Source organism: Tripterygium wilfordii, chromosome 9 (assembly GCF_013401445.1).
Source record: "Tripterygium wilfordii isolate XIE 37 chromosome 9, ASM1340144v1, whole genome shotgun sequence".
In the NCBI taxonomy this organism is placed as follows: Eukaryota; Viridiplantae; Streptophyta; class Magnoliopsida; order Celastrales; family Celastraceae; genus Tripterygium; species Tripterygium wilfordii.
This window is the reverse complement of record NC_052240.1, coordinates 3098004-3119847: the sequence shown is the minus strand read 5'-3', so window position 1 is coordinate 3119847 and position 21844 is coordinate 3098004. Positions and strand designations below refer to the sequence as shown.

General features: G+C 37.9%; 3 protein-coding genes across 8 annotated transcripts; 2 read left to right on the top strand and 1 right to left on the bottom strand.

Moving 5' to 3' along the window:
• Positions 1–1322: 1322 nt before the first annotated feature.
• Positions 1323–9742, top strand: LOC120005082 (small RNA 2'-O-methyltransferase-like). Of its 2 annotated transcripts, none has more exons than XM_038854534.1 (10): positions 1323–1448; positions 2103–2443; positions 3311–3400; positions 4178–4635; positions 4751–4990; positions 6285–7192; positions 7551–7702; positions 7790–7906; positions 8093–8230; positions 9112–9742. In XM_038854534.1, the coding sequence occupies exons 2-10, from the start codon at positions 2171–2173 to the stop codon at positions 9535–9537; spliced, it is 2802 nt and encodes a 933-aa protein (XP_038710462.1). In that variant the 5' UTR covers positions 1323–1448; positions 2103–2170; the 3' UTR covers positions 9538–9742. The 2 variants fall into 2 exon arrangements, with proteins under 2 accessions (XP_038710462.1, XP_038710463.1); XM_038854535.1 differs by having other exon boundaries at positions 1343–1448; positions 2171–2443.
• An 808-nt stretch (positions 9743–10550) lies between these two features.
• Positions 10551–15988, top strand: LOC120005674 (histidinol dehydrogenase, chloroplastic). Of its 5 annotated transcripts, none has more exons than XM_038855442.1 (15): positions 10551–10709; positions 10827–10941; positions 11447–11568; positions 11708–11760; positions 11928–12000; positions 12074–12175; positions 12255–12356; positions 12458–12529; positions 12772–12834; positions 12958–12999; positions 13906–13965; positions 14126–14236; positions 14582–14752; positions 15163–15253; positions 15524–15988. In XM_038855442.1, exons 2-15 carry the CDS (start codon positions 10833–10835, stop codon positions 15805–15807), a joined length of 1455 nt encoding a protein of 484 aa, XP_038711370.1. In that variant the 5' UTR covers positions 10551–10709; positions 10827–10832; the 3' UTR covers positions 15808–15988. The 5 variants fall into 5 exon arrangements, with proteins under 5 accessions (XP_038711370.1, XP_038711373.1, XP_038711372.1 ...); XM_038855444.1 differs by having other exon boundaries at positions 10569–10709; positions 10797–10941; XM_038855447.1 differs by having other exon boundaries at positions 10638–10709; positions 10881–10941.
• Positions 15720–21277, bottom strand: LOC120005673 (LRR receptor-like serine/threonine-protein kinase GHR1). The gene is made up of 3 exons (XM_038855441.1): positions 19244–21277; positions 17564–19105; positions 15720–16778 (listed from the first exon to the last, which is right to left on the bottom strand). Exons 1-3 carry the CDS (start codon positions 20298–20300, stop codon positions 16195–16197), a joined length of 3183 nt encoding a protein of 1060 aa, XP_038711369.1. The 5' UTR covers positions 20301–21277; the 3' UTR covers positions 15720–16194.
• Between the last annotated feature and the right edge of the window lie 567 nt (positions 21278–21844).

Genomic DNA, 21844 nt, shown 5'->3' with positions numbered 1-21844 from the left:
CAGTGCTTTCTTCCGACGAGAAAGAGCAATCCTTCCGACGAGGAGAAAGGCCAATCTCTCGACGATTTCACTGGACAGACCGTCGTCGTTCATTCCCAAATTACGATTACACAACACGGGCAATGTGGTGGTTCGCTCGGAGCCATTGGGCCGCCCAAAATCCGACTCCGGATCCGGCTACCCAGCAAAAACCCGATCAGAAGAAAAAGGTATTGGGTTATTGGGTCATTTACAAAGATTAATAAGAGTTTTGATTTCCATTAATCCCACGTACCTATACGAAAATAGGTATTGGGTTTATAAGAAAAACCGTTAAGAGAGCCGTTTACACCAAAATCCTAAGAGTAATTTATGGAAACTAATGGTGTTTCTATCCAAATTCTAAATCCATGGGTGTATTTGGTTAAAGTCAAAGTGTTAGTGGATTTTAAGGGAATATATATATTTAAAAGGAAATAATTAGTTTCCAATCTTATAATTCAAAAAAAATTAAACGGGTTGAGAGGAATTCAAATTCAGATTTGGGGTAGGTCCGGTACTCAAAGCACCAGACTATTGTCTGGTATTGTTTGTAAACTCAACGGTTCGCCATTTCATCTATTTCCTAACCCTCATTCAAATTCTCATCATAAAAGGTTATACACACAATTCTTACTAGGGCAAATGTCACATATACCCTTGTGGTAGGGAATCAATAAAATCTTGAAGCAACCTGATTTTCGTTGGGACTCTATATTGATATCACCGGCGGATTCCCTGACGATACCCTAAAGTGACATCCAATGAAAAAAGATGTAATTTTGAGAGTTTTTGAGTAAATAATATTTTATTTGAGTTTTTTTTTTTTCAATTTTATTAAGTGAAAATTATGTTGTTTTGTACTCCAATGTTAATCAAAGGACGGAGGGACTTGCGACAAACATAAAATCAAAGCACAAAGGGTTTAATTCTTACAAATTCAAAATGAGGGGTGTACGTAGAAATAACCTTAACTACAGGGGGTGTCCTGTGTCCATGACATTTGACATTCTTACTACTCAAATTAGTAACTCGAGTGATTCAAATCCTCGTTATCAGGATTATACACACAATTCTTATTACTCCAATTAGTGGCTCGAGTGTAATCTTATAAATCAATTAACTTCCTCAAGAAGTTAGTTTCCAATCTTATAATTCAATTTACTTTCTCAAGAAGTCGTCCTATTAAAAAGTGTAAAAAAGGGGAAAAAATTTGTTTTTTCTCAAACTCATAACGAAGAAGCTCTTAGAAGGAAAACTTATAAAGGAAATAAACACAACATTCTGTACGGAATTTCCTCCTCCTCTCTCTCTCTCTCTCTGTGTGTGCTCCCCCCCAAACCCACACTCATATGCACGCCAATCAGACAAGAAGATAGTCTCTTTGGCTCTCGCTTAGAGTGACCCTGTAAAACATTGTACGCAGAGAGGTATGTCTCTTCAATTGCTGTACATTACATAAAGTTTTCGCCTTTGAATATTTGAACCGCTTATGATTTTTCATTTTTGTTGAGTTTTTCTTCGGTGGCTTCACTTGGGTTTGTTTTTCCATTTTATTTGGAGTACTTCGTGTGTTAGTTCTCATTGTTATCGTTTAATTCACTTCGCAAAGATCATTTCTTTCATGTTATTTTTCGTTGTTATTGTATTATTGTTTAATTTATACACTTAAATTCGCTTTCAAATTATTTACTGATTGCTATGTTTTATGCCATGCCATTACCTTTATGGGATTCCCCCAAGTTAGCGGAAGAAATTGTTGAGGATCAGAAGAAAAGCGTAATAGTACCTAAAATATATGATCAATGATTTCTAGGTGCAAATTGAGCATATATTGAGACTATAATGAATTGGTTAAAGTGTACATGTAATGTATTAGTCCTACAGATGATGCAGACAAGTACTTTTGTTGCTGATTCTAAGGCGTACATTAACTCAGATATTTATTTTCTCCATTGTTCTACATGGAGAGTGTATAATGTTACGAACTTTGGTAGGTTTTGCCGTTTTGGTGGACAATTAGGGTTGTTCTGAATGACTTATGCTTTGATTGAATTTGATTTTTCTTTTTTTTTTCTTTGTAGGTTATACATTTGGATTTTGTTGATTTTTTTGTGCTCAATATATTGATTCAAACGCCTGGAGGGTACAGATGGAAACCGGAGGTCCTTCAGCTGTAGCTGTGAGAAAGGTAACCATTACACCTAAGGCTATTATTTACCAGAAATTTGGAAGCGATGCATGCTACAAGGTTGAGGAAGTAGAGGAGCCCCCTCAAATTGATTGCCCAAGACTGGTAATTCCACAGAAGGGCCCCCGCCTTTACTGTTGCCACTTGCAGCTTCCTGAATTTTCGGTTGTTTCCAAAAGTTTCAAGAAGAAGAAGGATGCTGAGCAATCTGCTGCTGAGATGGCATTAGAAAAGGTCTGCCACTTATCTTTACTCAAATCATCATCATCAGGATTGTATTCTTGTTGAATTTCCAATAAGAGTTGCATCCTTTGATTGTGCTGCTTATAGTGATGTTTAGAACAATAGGAATGGTCAGTGAAACCACATGTGAGTGGTGTACACATACATCTTAATTTCTTTCATTTATGAATCAAGAAATTTTAATTGGTGTCTGGTGAAGATCATATCTTTGTACTCTGCGAGACGGTCATGATTGACTCCTATGCTCCAACTCAAGTTGTGTTTGTCGGCGTTTGAAAAAGTGCAAAATAACAATTTATTAACCACTGCACTCACTGCTGTTGTTTTATTCTTATTCACTGCAAATTTCAAAGATCAAAGATATTAATGTTAGTATTGAGCAAGAGAAGCTCACAATGTGGAGAAACATGATTAATTCCACATAGGCTTCAAATTATGATGCTGTATCTTAAATATCTAGTCATTAGTTATTTGAAAATTACGAGGCCTCCTTAATATATAAAATCAATGTCAATTCTATTCTTCTGTTAACCTAGATGCTGCTTCTAATCTGTCCTCCGAAATAAAATAAGTTTGCGTGAATGACTCTTACTGGTTGAAAATTAAATTATTTGCTTTCTATGCATGCTTCTTCAAATGAGTTTTTCGTAGTTTGTATCTTACCGAAGATTTGATTGAATTAGCCTGTTGAAGGCATCGTATGTTCTGTTATCAAAGAATATTAGAAATTCGAAAGTTATAAGCATCACTCTGCAAGTTCCAAAGGTTGAGTACTCTGTTGAAATTGGCATGCCCTTAGTCTTCTAAACTGCTTTCTCTTTGGATAGAAAAATTCATTTATCTGTTTTTCTGGTGCAGCTAGGCATCAAACCAACAACAGATAGTTCCTCTGTCGTGGACGTGTGGGATGGCTTAATTTCTCGTGTGTCTCATTTATTTTCTGATGAGGTTGGTTTTTAGTTTTCATTATTGCATATCATTCTTTGGAGTAAGAAAAGAAAATGCTCACATAATGATTGTATGAGATCACGCTCTTTCTTCTATGCTTTATTTAATTATTAATTAATGTAGGAATTGGATTGTTACTCTTGGTATGGAACCAGTAAAAGGGGAAAAGAGAAGTGAAGGTAAAAACTTTGAAAAGGACAAAAAGAACAAGCAGGTTTCATAAGAAAAGGAAACAATTACTCGTAATGGACAACCAGTAAATAAAAATGGACCCAGTCAAGTAGAGGAAAAAGGCTTTGGAAAGGACAAAACAGAACGAGTAGGCCCCTTCAAAGGAAGAAAAAGAAACCTTTTGTGTTTGTGTATTGAGAAGTTTAAGTGCACTTTCATTCATAATTGCGTAGTTGATTAACTGTTCAATTGTTGTAACCTCCGCAAGTAGCATACTTAGGACCTGCTCTTTCCATCTGTACATCCCCATTCTTGCTCTCAAAGATTTAGTTGCTGTAATTTTCATTTACTCTTGTTTCCAGACACCTCTCAGTTTTTCAATGGATAATTTAGAACAATTTACTGTTAAAGTTTACTTTTGTTGTTACTAAAACCGGTCTATAATTTCGAATTACTTTTTTTTTGTCAAATTGTGGCTTTGCACAAGACATCTGCTATCAGCATATTCAAATGTCAATTTTTTTATGGCATCATGTTCTTTGATTGTTATTACTCATACAATAGTTGAACTGACCATTTCTGGCTACATTGTTGTCAATGGTTAAGTTCCTTCCATCCCTCCATCCACTTGGTGGCCACTTCAGAGCAGCTTTGCAGAGAGATGATGATCTTTATGGTTCCATTCCTGTTTCTGTCATGGCTGTGTGTGATGCAAAATTAAGTAATATTTGTAGATTGATTGATCCTAAGGCGGACTCAAATCTCTTCATGATCATCTCACTTATTATGAGGGCTGCTGCAAAATTATCTGAGTCCGTTGTCTCTTCAAATGGACAACTTTCAATTAAGAGAAAAAATCCATACCCAACTGAGATCATCGAATCATCAGCTATCGAGAAATCAGTTTCTCCTGAAATCACATTGGTTGAAGCTTTATATGTTCCCTATTTATTGGAGAAAACCGTTCAGCCAGTAACTCTCAATTTGTCATCCAGTGGATACTACCTTGATGTTATTGCACAAAAACTTGGTTTAACGGAAGCCAACAAGGTTCTGGTTTCAAGGTAGGAGGAGCTTTGCTCTAGTGAAATTTCCATGGATTTCACTTTCTTTCTGTATCTGAATTGTTTTAAATTTGTCTGTGCTCTTTGTGCCAGACTGACTTTTTCTCCCTGTCAGGAATATTGGGAAAACTTCTTCTGAGACAAGAGTTTACTTTGCTGCTCCTGAGCCATTTCTGTCGGATCTGTCATCGGATCATCTAAACGTGAAATTTCATTCTGAAGGATCTTTAAATGCAAGGGCGAGCTACATCTGTGGTCAGGATATATATGGAGATGCAATAATGGCATCTGTTGGATACACATGGAGGTCCAAAGATCTTTTAATGGAAGATATGTCTTTGCAATTGTATTACAGGTTCGTTCTCACTATGCGCACAAAATTTGACTTGTTTATCATTTTCACCGATTTATCTCACTACTTCTATTTCAAGTTCTGTTCCATTCAAGTTTTCCAAAATTCATTTGAGGAAGAGCTTTATCGTTGTTGGTCTGCTTAATGACAAACTTGTGAATTATATACCATCCAATTATGTACCAACCCCCATTTTTATCCCTTTGGTAAAAGCCCAATAAACTCGAACCATACAAATCTAAAACAACTCTCCTTTGTGGATGGATTCCCTTGTGTTTTGTGCACTGTGCATAATCTGCTTCATTTTGTTTTGTGATTGTGGTATTTTTTTTGTGATATAAAGTTACATTTTTTATTTTCGATCTATAACTATTATTTCTGGGGGTGTAGTTTTGCGGAGTCAAGCCAAACTTTGCTAAGCTCAGACCCGCTTGCTCCTTAAAATTTCAAGCTTGAGCTCTACAAATCATTTGCAAACCCTGTTCATTTAAAATTAGTTCAGCTCGAGCTCTCGACTAAAATCACTTATTAACCTTGAATAAAGATCTTATGAGAACTACTTTAGTTCAAAACTCAAAATAAATATGGTGGCTTGCATTTTCTCTCATCTCCATGGCTCCGTCTACCTGTCTACCCCGAATTTTGGGAGGTTGACAACCCTGTAAAGAGTATTTCGGGGTGAATGATGACTCTCTCTTAACCTGCTTCTACTTCCACAAGCACTGCCAAGGTAGATGTCGTAACCCCGATTACCATGATCCAAAAACCCCTCCAACTGTGAGCCAAGCAGAATACAAGCCAAGTTTCAGTAAGCTCTGGCTCCATTCTTTTAGTAGAAGAGTTTTAAAATCGGGCTCAGCTTGTTTACTAAACAAATTGAGCTTGAGCTAAGCCTTGCAAGCGGCTCAAAAGAAACCATGTTCACTTACAAGCCAAGCTATTTATATCACTATCGGGTTATCATTTTCATTTTTTCGTATTTCTTTTTCATCATTACCATTGATTATAACGGGGTTTCTCTCTGGGAAGCCAAGAGTTGTTCATGAAAGCTTTAGAGGTTAGTGTAATTTGATGTTTCAGTAATTCAGTATCTCCTGTTTTTGTATTTGTTAAGCATGGTGAGAGTGTAACACCTGCATCCTTGATCAAACTCTTAGTTCTGCTGTTTTGTTGTTTAAAAATTTTGATTCTCTTTCTTTTGATCTTATGTGAAGCATAAACCAGTACATCAGATAATTATTTATTGAAAACTTTGTGACTTTGCTTATTTTAATTAGATTGAGTTGTGCATAAACAGGACACTTATAGGTAAGACACCAAGTGGAATTTACAAGTTGTCTAGGGAGGCAATACTTATAGCTGAGCTGCCTTCTGTTTTTAGTACGAAAACAAATTGGAAGGGCTCCTTCCCAAAGGAAATCCTTTGCATGTTTTGCCGTCAGCACCAGCTATCCGAGCCTGTCTTCTCTTTTCTGAATGTACCTTCAAAATCTGTATCTGAGTCATCAAGATCACTCAAGAAACTGAAGGTTATTGAGCCTGCCGAAGATGAGATAGAACTGTCTCAATCATTAAGATCCGAAAGCTCATTTAGGTGTGAAGTGAAAATATTTTCGAAGTCTCAGGACTTGTTGATACAGTGTTCGCCTAAGCAAATTTATAAGAAGCAGGGTGATTCTGCCCATAATGTTTCTTTGAAAGTTCTTACATGGCTAAATGCATATTTTAGGGATACCGGTATTCCTTTGGAGAAGCTAAACCAATGTGCTGATGCCCTTGACATTCGCTTTTGTACCAAAAACTTTCTTAAAGTGTTTGTGTTGTGCCGACCAGTTCCCCACGTTGAGAAGGGTGAGATTCAAGGAGTTTGCCATGTATCAAAAGATAATGTGGCAGGATCTGGAGTTTGCACTTTGAATATTGAAGGTCGAGATTCTGGTGTATGTCCTTCGAGTGGATCCTTGTTGTGTATAAGTTATTCTGTGTTCTTGACCGCAGAAGGTGAAAATGTGAATGTGCTTCTAGAAAGTAATGATGAGTTTGAGTTTGAGATGGGGAATGGTACAGTGATTCCTCAACTTGAAACAGTTGTGACACAGATGTCTACCGGCCAATCTGCTTGTTTCAAAACAAAGTTACCCTCTCAAGAACTTATCTTAGGTGCAGCTGCTGATTCTACAACAACTCTTTCTTTGTTGGATTCAAGTGAGTTGCTCCCTCTTCTGGCATCAGTTTTACTTATATTTTATTCAGGGTTCCCCACAAGTAATCAGTAAATTTTATCATGATCGGCCATTATAGGACTGCTTTTCTGTTTTTCTAGGTTGAAAATGTGATAAATATAGTGACTTTCTACTTGTGACTGACACATGTTGGTTATAATGGTGAAATAGTTCAGCTCATATTCTTGAGGAAAAAAGTTCCTTTATGGATGGAACTTCCATCGTGTTGAAACTTCAAACTAATGGATGCTACTGTTGTTCTTATATTTCTTTGTGCTTTTAGTTTTGGCTCTGATATCTAACTAGCTCTACCTTGTATTGCTTTTTCTCTATTTGGGTAGAAATCTGCTGCTTGGAGTACCGTATTACAATTGTACGCATTACGGAACCCCAGGAGGAAAGAATGGAACGGGCTCTTTTCAGTCCTCCTCTTTCAAACCAGCGGGTGGAATATGCAGTGCAACGCATTAAAGAATCTTGTGCCACTACTTTGGTATGTTCCATGTTTCTTATTTACTGATTATTGGTATTGAAGTCATGAATTGATCATTAATCTTTTAGCTCATCTGTCTTTTTGCAGGTTGACTTTGGATGCGGTTCTGGAAGTTTATTGGATTCCTTGTTGGGTTATACAACTTCACTGGAGAAGATTGTCGGTATTGACATATCACAGAAAGCTCTCAGCCGAGCTGCAAAGGTGTGAACCATCTACAACCACTGAGTCTTATATTGCTAAATATAAATTTTGGTTTTTCAGCTACAATCATTACATGAAAGATTATACTGTAAATGCTGCTATCCAGATACTATTGCCTATTCTTTTGACTGAGATTTTATTTCCTTTAAATATTTAGCTGCTAATCATGGATTTTGTTTACTGCAGATCCTTCATACAAAACTAGGCACAAAGTCAGTTGCTGAAGTACCTTGTATTGGCATTAAGTCTGCAGTCCTCTATGACGGTTCAATCACAGATTTTGATTCTCGATTGCTTGGATTTGATATTGGAACTTGCTTAGAGGTACTGTATTCCCCTTCTCAGCCCTATCTATCCTCAAGGATTCAATTGTTGGCTGATGCTTCGATTGTCATACCGATTTTCACTCTGATATACCTCCTCTTTATCTCGAATCGATGCTTGAGTATTGAAGTTGCTCCCCGAAATATCAGAGGAGCAACAAATTTTATGTTGAAGTGATTTTTTTGGTGTCAAAGTCTACACGTTTCCATCATTGTCTTGTAAGATACAATTTCTCAATGCGTAAAATGTGGAAAGAAAATGGTGAATATTTATTGATAAACCGAATCAATGCAGTGCAATATCTCTTGAAATCATAGTCAATAAAAGGAAACGAAAATCTAAGTCACTGTGGATTATATTTCATCTGGAATGAAGATTTTTTTCATAAATTTTGCAATGTGGATATGATCCTATATGACATAGAGAGAAACCAAGAATATCAAGTGGAAGTGCTGCAAGTTATTTTTGCCACTTGGGTTACGAAATCCTAGGTTCTATTGTAGGCTCTGATACAAGGTACCCATATTTATTTATCTGCCTTTGCTTGTCATATATGTTTTCTTTTTCTTCCTTGGATGTCTCGCGAGGGAGGTATTTCTGATGAATTCTTTTGGACTGAGTCACTGATAGCATCAGATTGCAAGCTTAGATTTGCATGTCTGCAGTTCTGTTAATTTGTTTCTTGTCCTCGTACTGCCTGTTAGAAGCCATCTAATCCTGTTACTACTGCTTCATGCTATGCGAACTATCTGAAATGGCAGACATTCTAACTTACGGCTTCCTATAAAACACAGAATTTGTAATTGTAGAGCAGCCGTACTGACCTTTTCAAATCACAATATTTGTTAGTCTAATAGCCAGGACTTATTTTTACATATCAGGTGATTGAACATATGGAAGAAGATCTGGCCTATCTGTTCGGGGTTGTCGTGTTAAGCTCTTTTCGTCCCAAGATTCTTATTGTTTCAACCCCAAATTACGAGTACAATGCGATACTCCAGGGGTCTAACAACGGCGGGCAAGAGGAGGATCCAGAAGAGAAACCCTCGTCACAAGCTCCTAAATTTCGAAATCATGATCACAAGTTTGAATGGACTAGAGAGCAGTTCAATCAATGGGCTTCTGAATTAGCCAAAATGAATGGGTATACTGTGGAGTTCAGCGGAGTTGGTGGTTCAGGCGATGTCGAACCCGGGTTTGCTTCTCAGATTGCTCTATTTAGGAGGCTCCAATCTCAGGAAGATGATTCTCTGCACAAAGATGCAGCAGAATGCTACAAAATTATATGGGAATGGAATAGGGAATAGATTAAATTTTCTGCCTTTTTTTTTACAACTGATAGCATGAAAACAAAACTATTGGCATAGAAAGGGCCAACAATGTCAGTTCTAATATGCTAACTATTATTTAGGACCCATTTTCTATCCTCATCTACAACTGCAAAGCTGTACAATACTACGGTCTCTCAAAGAAATCTAATGATCATTGGTTACATTTACTGGGATTGGCTTCTGATGTTCTTGTGACTTTTTAGTGCATGCTTGGTTCAATTTGGGTTTCTTGATGAAGAATGTGTGGTGCCTCAATCTCTTTGGAGATTTATGAGAATCCCTTTTTACTCAATCCAAAAATTGGTCTACACTCTTAAAAATCCTCAAGAAAAATAAAAATAAAATTAGAAATTACCCAAAATCAATCTTTCAGCATCAAATTTGTTGAGAAAATAATTAATGCAGATTTAAGATAAATGTTTCCACACAAAAAAGAAAAAGAAGTCGCAGTTTTGTGCCCTAAAGCCCCAATGTCTAGTAATTATAAAACGGAAACGGTTATTTCTTTTTCACAAAAGTTTCCTTCTTTTTTCATTCAAATTCATCATCACCTCCTCTTCTTTCTTTAAGATTCTCTCGTAAACAGTAAACACCTCTTCCTAACCAAATACATCCTTTTAAACAAAGAAAGAACAAGTCTTTCTCTCTCAAAAACCATTAAAAAGAGGCATCGCTTTCTGCCCCCATATCGCAAACATTGTAAAGCTGTAATTTTTCCTGCAAGAGAGTCTTTTCTCGGGAATTTTCGAAAAGGGTCGAAAGACTTTCCCGAGAAACTGAGATTGAGTTTTCAGGCGAGTTGGTTCTACTACCTACCGGCGAGTTTGAGCTTTCAAGTCGACGACCGACGACTGAACATCTTTAGAACCCAAAAATAAAGTTGGCGCTTGCGTGTTAGTGCTGGTCAAAGTTGGTGCTTCACGTCAACCCCTCAAAACGGTGCGCATCAATGCATTATTTCATAATATTGAATTAATTAAATAATACATTTAGGCCAAACCCGAACCCGAACCCGAACCCGAACCCGATTTAACAAAATAGACATTGAGAGGAGTCGACTCGGGAGTCGGCAGCAGGGAACTAGTCTCCGTCTTACTGACACTCTGACAGACCAACCCGCCTCACTCTGTCTATCACTCACCGTGCAGGTAACCCTAAAATCATCTCCCTCTGTATTTCTTTCTTCCTTCCTTTAATTTTATTGTGTCATTTCTCTGACATTTGTAAGTCTTTAGTTGCGAAATGTGCTCATTTTCTGATTGAAGGTGCTGATGGACGCTCAGCTTCTTTCTTTTAACCGAATCAATTGTTTCTTGAAGCCACATATATCTCGAAGTTTGCAAACAGTTCGTTCTACCAAATTCAATCAATTCGTTGCAGGTGCAGTGAGCAGATGCAATTTGAAGTTTTTGAGTCCCTAATGACTTGTTGGTTTACTGATTCAATAACCCTTTTTATTCTCGATTTATTTTTTGATGAAAGTGATAAGGATGTGCTGCTCATACATGCGTCACAATAATAGCCCTTGGTCAATTTGATAGAGTTTCAGAGTAGGAAAAATAAGTGTGACAAGAAGTTACTGTAGTGGAGTCTCAGGATAGCATAGAAAGCTGAAATTTTGGATCATGTCTTGAGTTAGCTGGTATTTTGAACTATTATCAATCTGCATACAGATAATAAACTAATTAGTAAAGACACAAACATAAACTTTTTTACTTTACTAAATGATGTTGAATTGAAGGGAGGAGAGAGTTAGCTTTGGAATCTCTTTTCATTTTTCTGATAAATGAAATCTGTTTCAGTGTCTCTTCTTTGGTTTTATTGTTTCTTCTTTGTAAGAGAAAGAAGCAATTTCTTCCCACTTAATAGCGAATTGTTGTCACAGGACTTAATTGTAGCAGAATAAAGTGCTCGATGAAGTCGTATAGCTTATCTGAACTTACTCCTACTGAGGTAGAAAGCCTCAAAGCTCGTCCTCGCATAGATTTCTCCTCTATTTTTGGAATGGTGAGCATCTGTTGTTTCTTTAAGCCAGCAATGATTTTCCTTAGGGAATTACTCTTCTTTTCTACACTTCATATACAAATTTATGAAAACATTCATATTTAAGTTGTTTAATTTATTGAAGTTATCAACACTGTATCAGGTTAACCCTATTATTGATGATGTTCGCAACAAAGGCGATGCAGCAGTCAAAGAGTTGGTGCTTCTTTGATTTCTTTAATATATATATTTACATCCGTTTTGTAATGTATATTGTTTCTGAAATGTCTCAAATTCTTATGGATTTAGAGATTGTTTCTTTAACTATTAGTCTTCTTCGAATGTAAGCTTGGTACTATTATTGCTTATTGTTTTTTTTGAAGCTACACTGCAAAGTTTGACAAGGTGAATTTGGACAAGATTGTTGATAATGTTGCTGACCTCCCTGATCCAGAGGTACTCTAGTTTGGACAGAATTTTGTTTTGGGGTATAAAAACTTGTGAGATTCTTACTTTTGACCTATGGCAGCTTGATACAACAATTAGAGAAGCATTTGACGTCGCATATGATAACATCTATGCATTTCACCTTGCTCAAAAGTCAGTAGAAAAAAGTGTTGAGAATATGAAGGTAATTCAGCATTACAACTTGTAATTTGTTTTTCTATGTCCACTCTCTGTATGCGCCTTTTTTATTGCAAAATTTTCAGGGCGTACGATGCAAACGGGTACCAAGGAGCATTGGTTCTGTTGGTCTTTATGTACCTGGGGGAACTGCTGTTTTACCGTCAACAGCTCTGATGCTTTCGGTTGTAAGTTGATATGTTTATATTGGTTACTTTTCTGGTTAATGGCTTGTATCCTCTGTATAGTTGTTAGAGTGACTATATTGGTCTCTTTATTCGTGTACCAGCCTGCACAAATTGCTGGATGCAAAACTGTTGTTCTTGCTACCCCCCCAAGTCGTGATGGCAGCATCTGCAAGGTGCTTTTCATACCTCTTTTAAAACTCATATGTATAGCCATGGTGCAGTGATAAAGTTGCTTAGTTGCAACTTAGGTGTCTGTAATAGTTCAAGCCATGGTTATAGCCTCTATGCAATACATGAAAAAGTGCTACATACATCTGCCCTTTCTCAGACCACACACTGCTAGTGGGTGCATTGTTCTTTGCGTTTGATGAAGACATTAATATATAGAATTGTTCTTTTTTTCTTTTTTATATAGGAGGTACTCTATTGTGCTAAGAAAGCTGGTGTAACTCACATCCTTAAAGCCGGAGGAGCTCAGGTTTGACAGCATTAAACATAGCACTATTTCGTTGACGATGCTAATTACTCCTAGTTATGTGGGTAGCTGTATATACATTGCAATTAGTGTTTACAAAGTAATCTAACGATTTCTGACATGCAGGCAATATCTGCCATGGCATGGGGGACTGAATCTTGCCCAAAGGTATCAATATTACATTCTCAAGTTTGTTATTGATTGGTTTCTTGAGTTGCAAAACAAGTATTTCATGATTCTTTTGTTTGGTTTTCTATGGTTTGTGCTCCTATGATCTGACACAATGTTGTCAAGCTGATAATCATTTTTTTGTTTACTGTCAATTGAAGGGTCCAAATAGTCCTCTCTGTAATATTTGAATGTGATGGCTTGCACACATTGAACTAGTCATTCATTTTCCTGTATAAGCAATCATTCAATAGAAAGCAATTAGGAGATGCCATCCTGCATACAATAATGATACACCCTGCATACAATAATGAAACACATGAGCTAGCTATTTAGATTTTTCAGGAAAACGATAAACTGATTTGTACTTTCGGGAGACATAAAAGAGAAGAGCATAGTTTCATTAAGAACTTGTGCTTAGGCTTTAATAGACTTCTTTCCTATCAATTTTTATAAGATCAATCCTACAGATTACTTCCAACAAGTGGGAATGGTAGTGAGAGAAGGGAAGGATAGGTTCAACCTAGAGATCTGTTCCTGTTTGTTAGTTAGTTGTGGAACTTATGGATGTAAAGCAATCATAAGGCATAGAGCACTTTGTGTCAGAGGTAAGAAACAACTAAGATCAAAGAGGCTTCTGGCAGGACTTCCATTTGAATGTGATGTTTCGTGCAGTTTTAAATATGATTAGTTGATTTAGTTCATGATGATTTAAATCTATAATCAGAATGCATAGAAGGTATTGGACACTGTAAAAATTCATTATGCTCTGAAGAAAATTAGTGATAAGAAAACTAATCTCTATCATAATTGCTCCAATTGTTTATTTTTTTATTCTCTTCACCAACATGAGAATTGTTGTTCCTTCACCAGCTGTTTTACAAATGTTTATGTTATAATTTGAAGGTCGAGAAGATTTTTGGACCTGGAAATCAGTTTGTTACAGCTGCAAAGATGATACTCCAAGTATGCCTTCTTTTCCCTATTAGAACTTGTTTAGCTGGTTTTTTGACCCTGTTCAAATAACTATATGAAAAGGTTAAGAGGAAATAAAAGAATGCCATAAATGGTGTGCTTCTCATCTTTATTTGACCTGATTCTTTCTTTGTTTTTATTTCCTCAACAGAACAGTGAAGCAATGGTTTCAATTGACATGCCAGCTGGTCCTTCAGAAGTTTTGGTCATTGCTGACAAATATGCCAGTCCTGTTCATATAGCTGCAGATTTGCTTTCGCAGGTCTTCCCTCAATTTAAGTTGTTCTTTAATGATTTATGGAATGTTGATGTCGTTAATTTTTGTTCCTCTAGTTTGCCTTTCCCTTTCTGGTTCTCTTTCTCTCTAATGTCAGCATTGTGATAAAGGTTCTGTGATACTAATATCACTCTTCTTAATCAATTCTAGGCTATTTGTACACAATAATTACTAGTCTCTGAGTGACCTTGTTGTTCATGGAGCTTGGGTTGGATATTTTGAACAAGTCCCCCACCCACTGACCCATGAGAAATTCTTTGCTTTCAACATTATGTGTCTCTTCATTCTTCATTGCACTTGATGTTTGAGTCATTTCTTTTTAATTTTCAGGCTGAGCATGGCCCTGATAGCCAGGTTGTTCTTGTAATTGCTGGCGATGGTGTGGATTTGAAAGCCATTGAGGAGGAAATTAGTAAGCAGTGCCAAAGCCTTCCCAGGGGAGAGTTTGCTTTGAAAGCTCTAAGCCACAGCTTCACTGTTTTTGCTCGAGATATGGTTGAGGTTGCCTTCTTGTGCTTTCCTGAATGTTTATTATACCTTTAAGCCTTTGTATACATTGTTAGGATCCCAACTTTTCAAAAATGATATGGATATTGAACTCTTGAGGAGATGTGAGCATAACAATCTGCATTTGTATTGCCATATTCCCAAAGATTGGAAGTTCCATAAGTTGACTTACTCTGTAAAGTGGCATTGAATGTGAAATGTGTGCACTTTTAGTTATTTTTGTTGTTTTGACTGTCTGTACCTGAATGTTTATTTGTGCATTGCTTTGACTGACCCAATTATGTACAGTCCGCATCCTTAGACGACTGAGTGAGGGATAGATAATCTTCATTTTTTTACTTTATTGTGCAAGAAGTCCTATATTTATTTCTTTCTGAACCTCACATTGTCATTTGGCCTTTCAGGCAGTCACTTTTTCAAACATGTATGCCCCTGAGCATCTAATCATTAATGTGGAAGATGCAGAAAAATGGGAGGGTTTCATTGAGAATGCAGGTATGCTCGAAAACAGGCTTATCGTGGTCTTTTTGGGTATGGAAAGCATTAGTTTACTTTCATTATCATTAAATCAACTTTGATGCTATTATGGCACCCCCAAAATTCCTGCCATATGCTGGGTTCTGGATCTTTTACTTCATGGATTGTCATAGAAAATCCTGTTATAATGCTCTTTTTTAGTGGTTGATGTAGCCCACTTGTCATCAATTCCTTGCATCTGATAATTTTAAAGATGGCAGATCCTAATGTTAGTTATTCTCTCTTCAGGTTCTGTGTTCTTGGGGCAGTGGACGCCGGAGAGTGTTGGAGACTATGCAAGTGGGACTAACCACGTCCTCCCAACATATGGCTACGCACGCATGTATGGTGGTGTATCTTTGGACTCTTTCTTAAAGTATATGACAGTGCAATCTTTGACAGAGGAAGGACTCAGGAAACTTGGCCCTCATGTGGCCATCATGGCTGAAGTTGAGGGGCTGGAAGCCCATAAGCGAGCTGTAACTCTTCGCCTCCAGGATATTGAATCCAGGCAGATTCCCAGTACAAGATGATGTCCATTAGACAGCTTCCGTGCTGACTTTCATCCCTGAGATATGGTTGTGTTTTGCGGTATCTTGACATTTAATTTAAATGACACCAATGTACAATCTTAGCAGCTGGTGGTGATTCACAATGTTGTTAACTTCTGTAATGATATTGACACAATACCAATGGCAGAAACCTGTTTTCACATCCTTGTTCATCTGGTACAAAAATGATCATATAGCCATTGATTTGGAAATTTTTGTGTCCATAAGGAAATAAGCCCCATTTTTACGACAATGGTTAACGTAGTCAGCTGATCACACGACAAAAGGCTAACATCATCACTCAAAAGAGGAGGCCGATGAGATATCGAATACCCTGAAAACTAAGCAGAAAGAAATGAGATGAGCAAGCTATATAGATGAAAGATCTTCATAGGTAGTCTTGATACCTGGCCTCTCAGAGACCGATCTAATGCATCGTAATGCTATTCCAAGGACCTCCTTCATTCCCTTCTCAACCGCTGGATTCTGCGTGTCTGGCATCAATGTGGCATCACAACATTCTGAACCACGACCTTCCGCCACTCTCAATCGCACCCAATCTGTCAGATCAACCCTTCCCTCTTCACCAGAAATGACATCACCAGCACACTTACCAGTTAGAAGTTCCAACAATATTACTCCAAAGGCGTAGACATCTGACTTGAAAGATGGCAATGGTTTCTTCGATGCAGCCAACTCTGGTGCGCGATAACCCAAAACCCCAGCATCAAGAATCTGTTCAATGGTGCCAGCCTGGGTCATTAAGCGGTGGAGGCAGTAATCAGCAATACGTGCATTCAGGTCAGGTCCTTCCAGTAGAATGTTCGTCGCCTTAAGGTTACCATGTGGAACAGCACGGTCAAAATGGAGATAGTTAAGTCCGCGTGCAATATCAACTGCTATCTTGAGCCTCTGGACCCAGGTTAATGGAGGACCTTTTCTTCCCGGTCGATCTGGAAATTTGTTTAACAGAAATGTAATCAATATTTAAAAAGTCATTTCATATGTAATTTAAAAGGCTATTAGTATTTAGGAATTAGGCATATGCAAGAACGGTTTAACAATGGCATACCAAACTTCAAGTTCGTCCGATTGAGAAAAACACTGCATGCTCCTAATAGAAGCATTCTTCTAGTTTTTACATGTAACATACACAACTATGAGAAATGGCACATTCATGATAAAATGAGCCAACAAATGTTCCCATCAAGAACCAGAAACAAAAAACTCGGAGTGGAGAATGACAACACTATCAAATCAGATGCCACAGGTTCCTCAATGAAACATCAAATTAACTTGGACCAGGAGTTAGACGAATATCTTATTAACTATGAAGTAAGATGACTAAGTTGGAGCCTTTTGTTCTGAATTAAACAGTTCACATGAATTTACTCGATTCTAGTGTAGATTCCATCAATTTCTCAGACTGCTCCTTTTTTTTTTATTTTTTTGATAAGCGACTGCTCAGTTAACTATACAAGAAAACAAACATGTATAAGATTAAACATAACAGATGATCAGCCATGATGAATTGGTCAGGATATGAAATTATGAATTCACCAACAGATTATCTAAAAATTGCAGGACTCACTAAGGTCCCATACAAAGTTATGTTGTATGCATTTTTGTGGTTTTGCTGTTTTCTTCCCGTTCTTTATACAAGGATTCCCTTACTTGCCTTTGGAGTAAACAGTAAATGCACAATTAATAAATAGGAAGGTAAATTGTGAAACATTACCATAAAGAAAGCTTGCAAGACTTCCTGGTGAGATATAATCTGAAAGGATAAGCTTTTCATGTTGTGAAGGGCCCCAGTAGTACCCTCTCAAACCAACCACATTAGGATGCCTAATGTTTGCAAATTTTTTAGCCTCCTTAGCAAACTCCTTTCTCTGCCTCGCCACTCCTTCTCTCAGCCATTTTACAGTCAAAAATAGCCCATTATCCAGTGTAGCCTTATATGAAGTTCCGTGACTGCTTCTGCCCAACACTTCAGCTGGGGCCCTCGAAAGCTCCTCTGGTGTCAATGAAATTGTATCATCAAGCAAATGCAGCTCTCCAACCAATCGGTCTGGTGACCTCACATCCAGTCTTGCAAGGGTTTCAGCTGTGACTGAATCCCCAGACCCTGGTGACCAAGACAAATTGCTGTTTTTTGATGGGGAGAAGCCAGTTGCAGCTGCCAGTTTTTTATCAGGACTAATGATCTCAGATGATGATCCTTTCCGAGAAGTGACGAGATCCTCAGCTGAAACAACCAAAGCAGCACCACTCTGTGTTCCACCCATACCAGAGGAACGTTCTGCAGAGCGCCCGTCAATGCCTTTACTGGTGACATGCTCTGGTGGAGATCTCCTTGATAAACGAATATAATGTATGAAAATAGCAAGTAAAATAAGAATAATCAGAGCAACCACACAGGAAACTATCACTATCACTTTGACCAAAGTGTTAAATGGTTTCCTCTTCGAATATCCAGCAGGTGAATTGCTTGACCCAGGAGGACCATTAGGAAGACGTAGCCCAGTATTTCCAGGATGGAAAGAAGAACTAGGGAACTTCCTCAAGTTTTCAGGAACAACTCCAGAGAGATCATTGTATGAAATGTTAAAGCTATTAAGACTACTAGGAAAGTTATTTGGCAAAGGACCTGTGAAGTGATTTTGTGACAAATCTAATGAGCTTAGCAAGTTCATGTCAGACATGGAAGTTGGAATAGAACCAGAAAAATTGTTTCCAGAAAGATTGAGCACTTGAAGGCCAGTCAATGACCCAAACTGATCAGGAAAATATCCGTTAAGCCGGTTGTGAGAAAGATCAAGAACCAGAAGACTGGTCTTGATTGGAGAAGAAAAATCCACGGCACCAGAGAGTAAATTGTTTTGAAGATGAAGTTCTTGCAAAGTAGGTGATGCTGGCAAACCAGTTAAAATGGATCCATCCAACTTATTGGAACTTAAGTCAAGGACTCTAAGCTTTGGATACCGACCGACAACTTCAGGGATAGAACCACTAACAGAATTATGAGAGAGGTTGAGGTAATCTAAACGCAGAAATTGTGCAGAAACCTCAGGAATAGATCCAGTCAGTTGATTTTTGCTGATATCAAGATGCACTATATTCTCCCACTTTATAGTTCTGCTTAGATTTCCTGTGAATTGGTTATCCGATAAATCGAGTATAGCACAGCTTCCAGTCAGTAAAGGAAGTTCACCAGTAAGTGCATTTGAGGAGAGATTAAGCATGTGCAGTGTTGTTGACATTATCATACTTATCGCCCCTGAAAGATTAAAATAAACGGAAGATTCATATTTAACAGGTTAGTACGAAGATCCTAAAATCCATATGCAAGCATAAAAATTCAAATATAGCCAGGGAATTTAGAAGCTATGAAGCCATAAGAGTTTATAAGAGGCACCTGAGAGGTTATTGGCACTCAAATCCAGCTCTGTCAAAAGCAGAGAATCCCCCTTAAGTAGGTCGTTAGGAATAAACCCTGAAAATTTGTTGTTGCTGAGTTTAAGGACCTGAAGCTCATAAACAAAATTGAATCCAGGCAGTTCTCCCGAAAGCAGATTGTAGCTCAGATCCAGGACCTTCAAATTTTCAAACAACGGCAGCTCCCCCGCACTTATCAGTGAACCGGTAAGCTGATTGTGACTAAGATTCAAATGTTTGATACTCTCAGAAATTCCTGGTAACAGTTTTTGAGAGGTAGAGCTTCCTAGCATATTTCCGCTAAGATCAACATGACTAGCATTTGATAGGAGGAAAAACTCTCCATCTAGATGAAAATCAAGCATGTTGGCATGCAAGTCGAACACCTGAAGACTGGAAATTAGCTCGAAACCCTTTGGAATTCTCTTGGTAAACCCATTAGACGATAAATTTAGATAGACAAGGTTGTTGAGCTTTGTCAATGATGCTGGAAGTGATCCTGACAAGGAGTTTCGGCTCAAGTCCAAAGACTGAACTGATAGAAGCCCTGAAATTGAATCTGGAACTGAGCCTGAGAAGTTGTTCCCCGCTAATGACAGGTTCTGTAGTCTCTCTAATTTACCAATACCCAGCGGTAACGAAGCGGAGAACAGATTATTGGAGAGATCCAGAAACTGAAGGCTTTTGAAATCACCTATATTATCGGGAATCTTGCCCATGATAGAGTTGTTTGCCATAGAAAGCTTTACAAGCATTGTGAGGTTTGAAAAGACACTCAAATCCACATCAGCTGATAGGCCATGGTTATCAAGCACAACACCGGCAACATTTCCACCATTACAAACAATCCCATTCCATGAAGAAGGGCACCCATCAAAGTCAATGGACTCCTCATTCCATGATTCGAGGACAAAACCTGTCGGATCATGCTTGATACCCTTCTTAAATTCAAGCAAAACCAAAATGTCCTGTGAAGGAAGCTGCCCCAAAGCCAAAAGGCAAAGTAGAGATAATACCAAAAGCCTAACGAGCTTCATAGTGAAACTAAATATGGCTCCCCCCAACTAAGCTATAGGAAAAATGTCAACAACAAAAGGGGAATTTTGAACTCATATCGCACAACTCAGACAAGAAACACTGGCTGTTTACGACATCAATACAGAATAGAAATAACAACCAAGGGTCCTGAAAATATCAATTTTGATACTAAATAATGTCAGCTAAGCTGCAATCCAGTTAAAGCAAAACAAGATAACCCAACAAGCCTTTCTTTTAAACAATTAGCAATAATCTCCTTCACAAAGCAAAACAAAAACTTAGAACCAAAAACCTCTCAATGCGGTGCTCCTTACCAGGCAATGGAAAACCTTAGGCCAAAACCCAGTACTTGAATCGACTGACTGGGATTTCAGTGAGCATCAGCAACCCAAAAAGGACACTGCTTCAACAGAGAAAACATCCACTTTCAAATAACCAAACTAGACGAACCGCAGAACCGTGGTCCAATCAGAGATCTAGCCACACATAATGCAGCATTTTCTTGTACATCTCAACTTTCAAGCACAATGTAAGGCACGCCAGTAACGAGTGCTGCTAAAAAAACCTTGAACTTTATGGTATCAAAACCACTTCTTTTCATACAAACAAGAGCTTTACGGCAGGCTAAACATGGATTACTACACATACATTACCAAGTCCAAGCACCGTGTATAATCGCCACAACAAAGCCATAAAGAAACAAGTAATGGGTCGATAAATCAACAACCACTGGCAATAAATACAAGCGGACCCAGAAAATATTCTGTGCCCGGCAGCTCCAGTAAGGTAATAACAGTACACTAGTGCTTCAACAGTCCTTTCTACGATCTAAAACCCTAACTTTCTTTAACGGAAAATACAACAAAACCCCAAAAAGCAACTGCCTTTGTCCTTTTCTCTCTCTCTTTGAGACTGCATGTGAAGGCACAAAAATGGACCGAATTAAAAATCCCACAAAGCTTTTCTTTTTCTCAGGTAAACCCACAAAGCTTTTGTCTTTCTTTTGATGTGTCTTGTGTCAGGTAGCGGGAAAATGGCAGTACTTTTTTAGGGGTATAATATAGATTGGGCTCTATAAATTAGGGATTTACCCGCCAAGATACATTTTACATGATGGATGTCAAACGTTTTATCAAATCCAGCCAAATACTTCATTGGAGTTAGTGCCACGTCGGATTGGGCTCCAAAGATGCCCCTTTGACTAGGGTTCTTTGTGATGTGACTAGTGAGAGGTGAAGTTGGTGGGTAATAAGTATGTATAATGAGGGGCAGCCCCATCATCCATCATGGACACTCCTCCATCGTGTGTGTGATCTCACATGTGGAATTTACCCAAGTTTGGATACAGAGTTTGTTTGCATAATCAGAGTCATGCTGGGCCCATACTCTGTATACTCTCTGTTCCATAAATTACTAAATTAGTGTCTCAAGATTGATCTTTCAGTGCTCATTATGGTTATTTGTGTGTATAAATGATGAGAAAAATGAAAATCAGCCAAAGCATTATTACCGTGTAGGATCTGCAAATTTAGTTAGGGGACCA

Coding starts and splice junctions, on each gene's coding strand:
- LOC120005673 (XM_038855441.1), bottom strand. CDS start 20,300: ATGAAGCTCGTTAGGCTTTTGGTATTATCTCTACTTTGCCTTTTGGCT. Junction 19,106..19,243: donor GAGTGCCAATAACCTCTCAG/GTGCCTCTTATA, acceptor TTAATCTTTCAG/GGGCGATAAGTATGATAATG. Junction 16,779..17,563: donor TCTTGCAAGCTTTCTTTATG/GTAATGTTTCAC, acceptor ACAAATTTCCAG/ATCGACCGGGAAGAAAAGGT.
- LOC120005674 (XM_038855442.1), top strand. CDS start 10,833: ATGGACGCTCAGCTTCTTTCTTTTAACCGAATCAATTGTTTCTTGAAG. Junction 11,761..11,927: donor GGCGATGCAGCAGTCAAAGA/GTTGGTGCTTCT, acceptor TTTTTTTTGAAG/CTACACTGCAAAGTTTGACA. Junction 13,000..13,905: donor GGACTGAATCTTGCCCAAAG/GTATCAATATTA, acceptor TATAATTTGAAG/GTCGAGAAGATTTTTGGACC.
- LOC120005082 (XM_038854534.1), top strand. CDS start 2,171: ATGGAAACCGGAGGTCCTTCAGCTGTAGCTGTGAGAAAGGTAACCATT. Junction 2,444..3,310: donor CTGAGATGGCATTAGAAAAG/GTCTGCCACTTA, acceptor TTTCTGGTGCAG/CTAGGCATCAAACCAACAAC. Junction 4,636..4,750: donor AACAAGGTTCTGGTTTCAAG/GTAGGAGGAGCT, acceptor TCTCCCTGTCAG/GAATATTGGGAAAACTTCTT.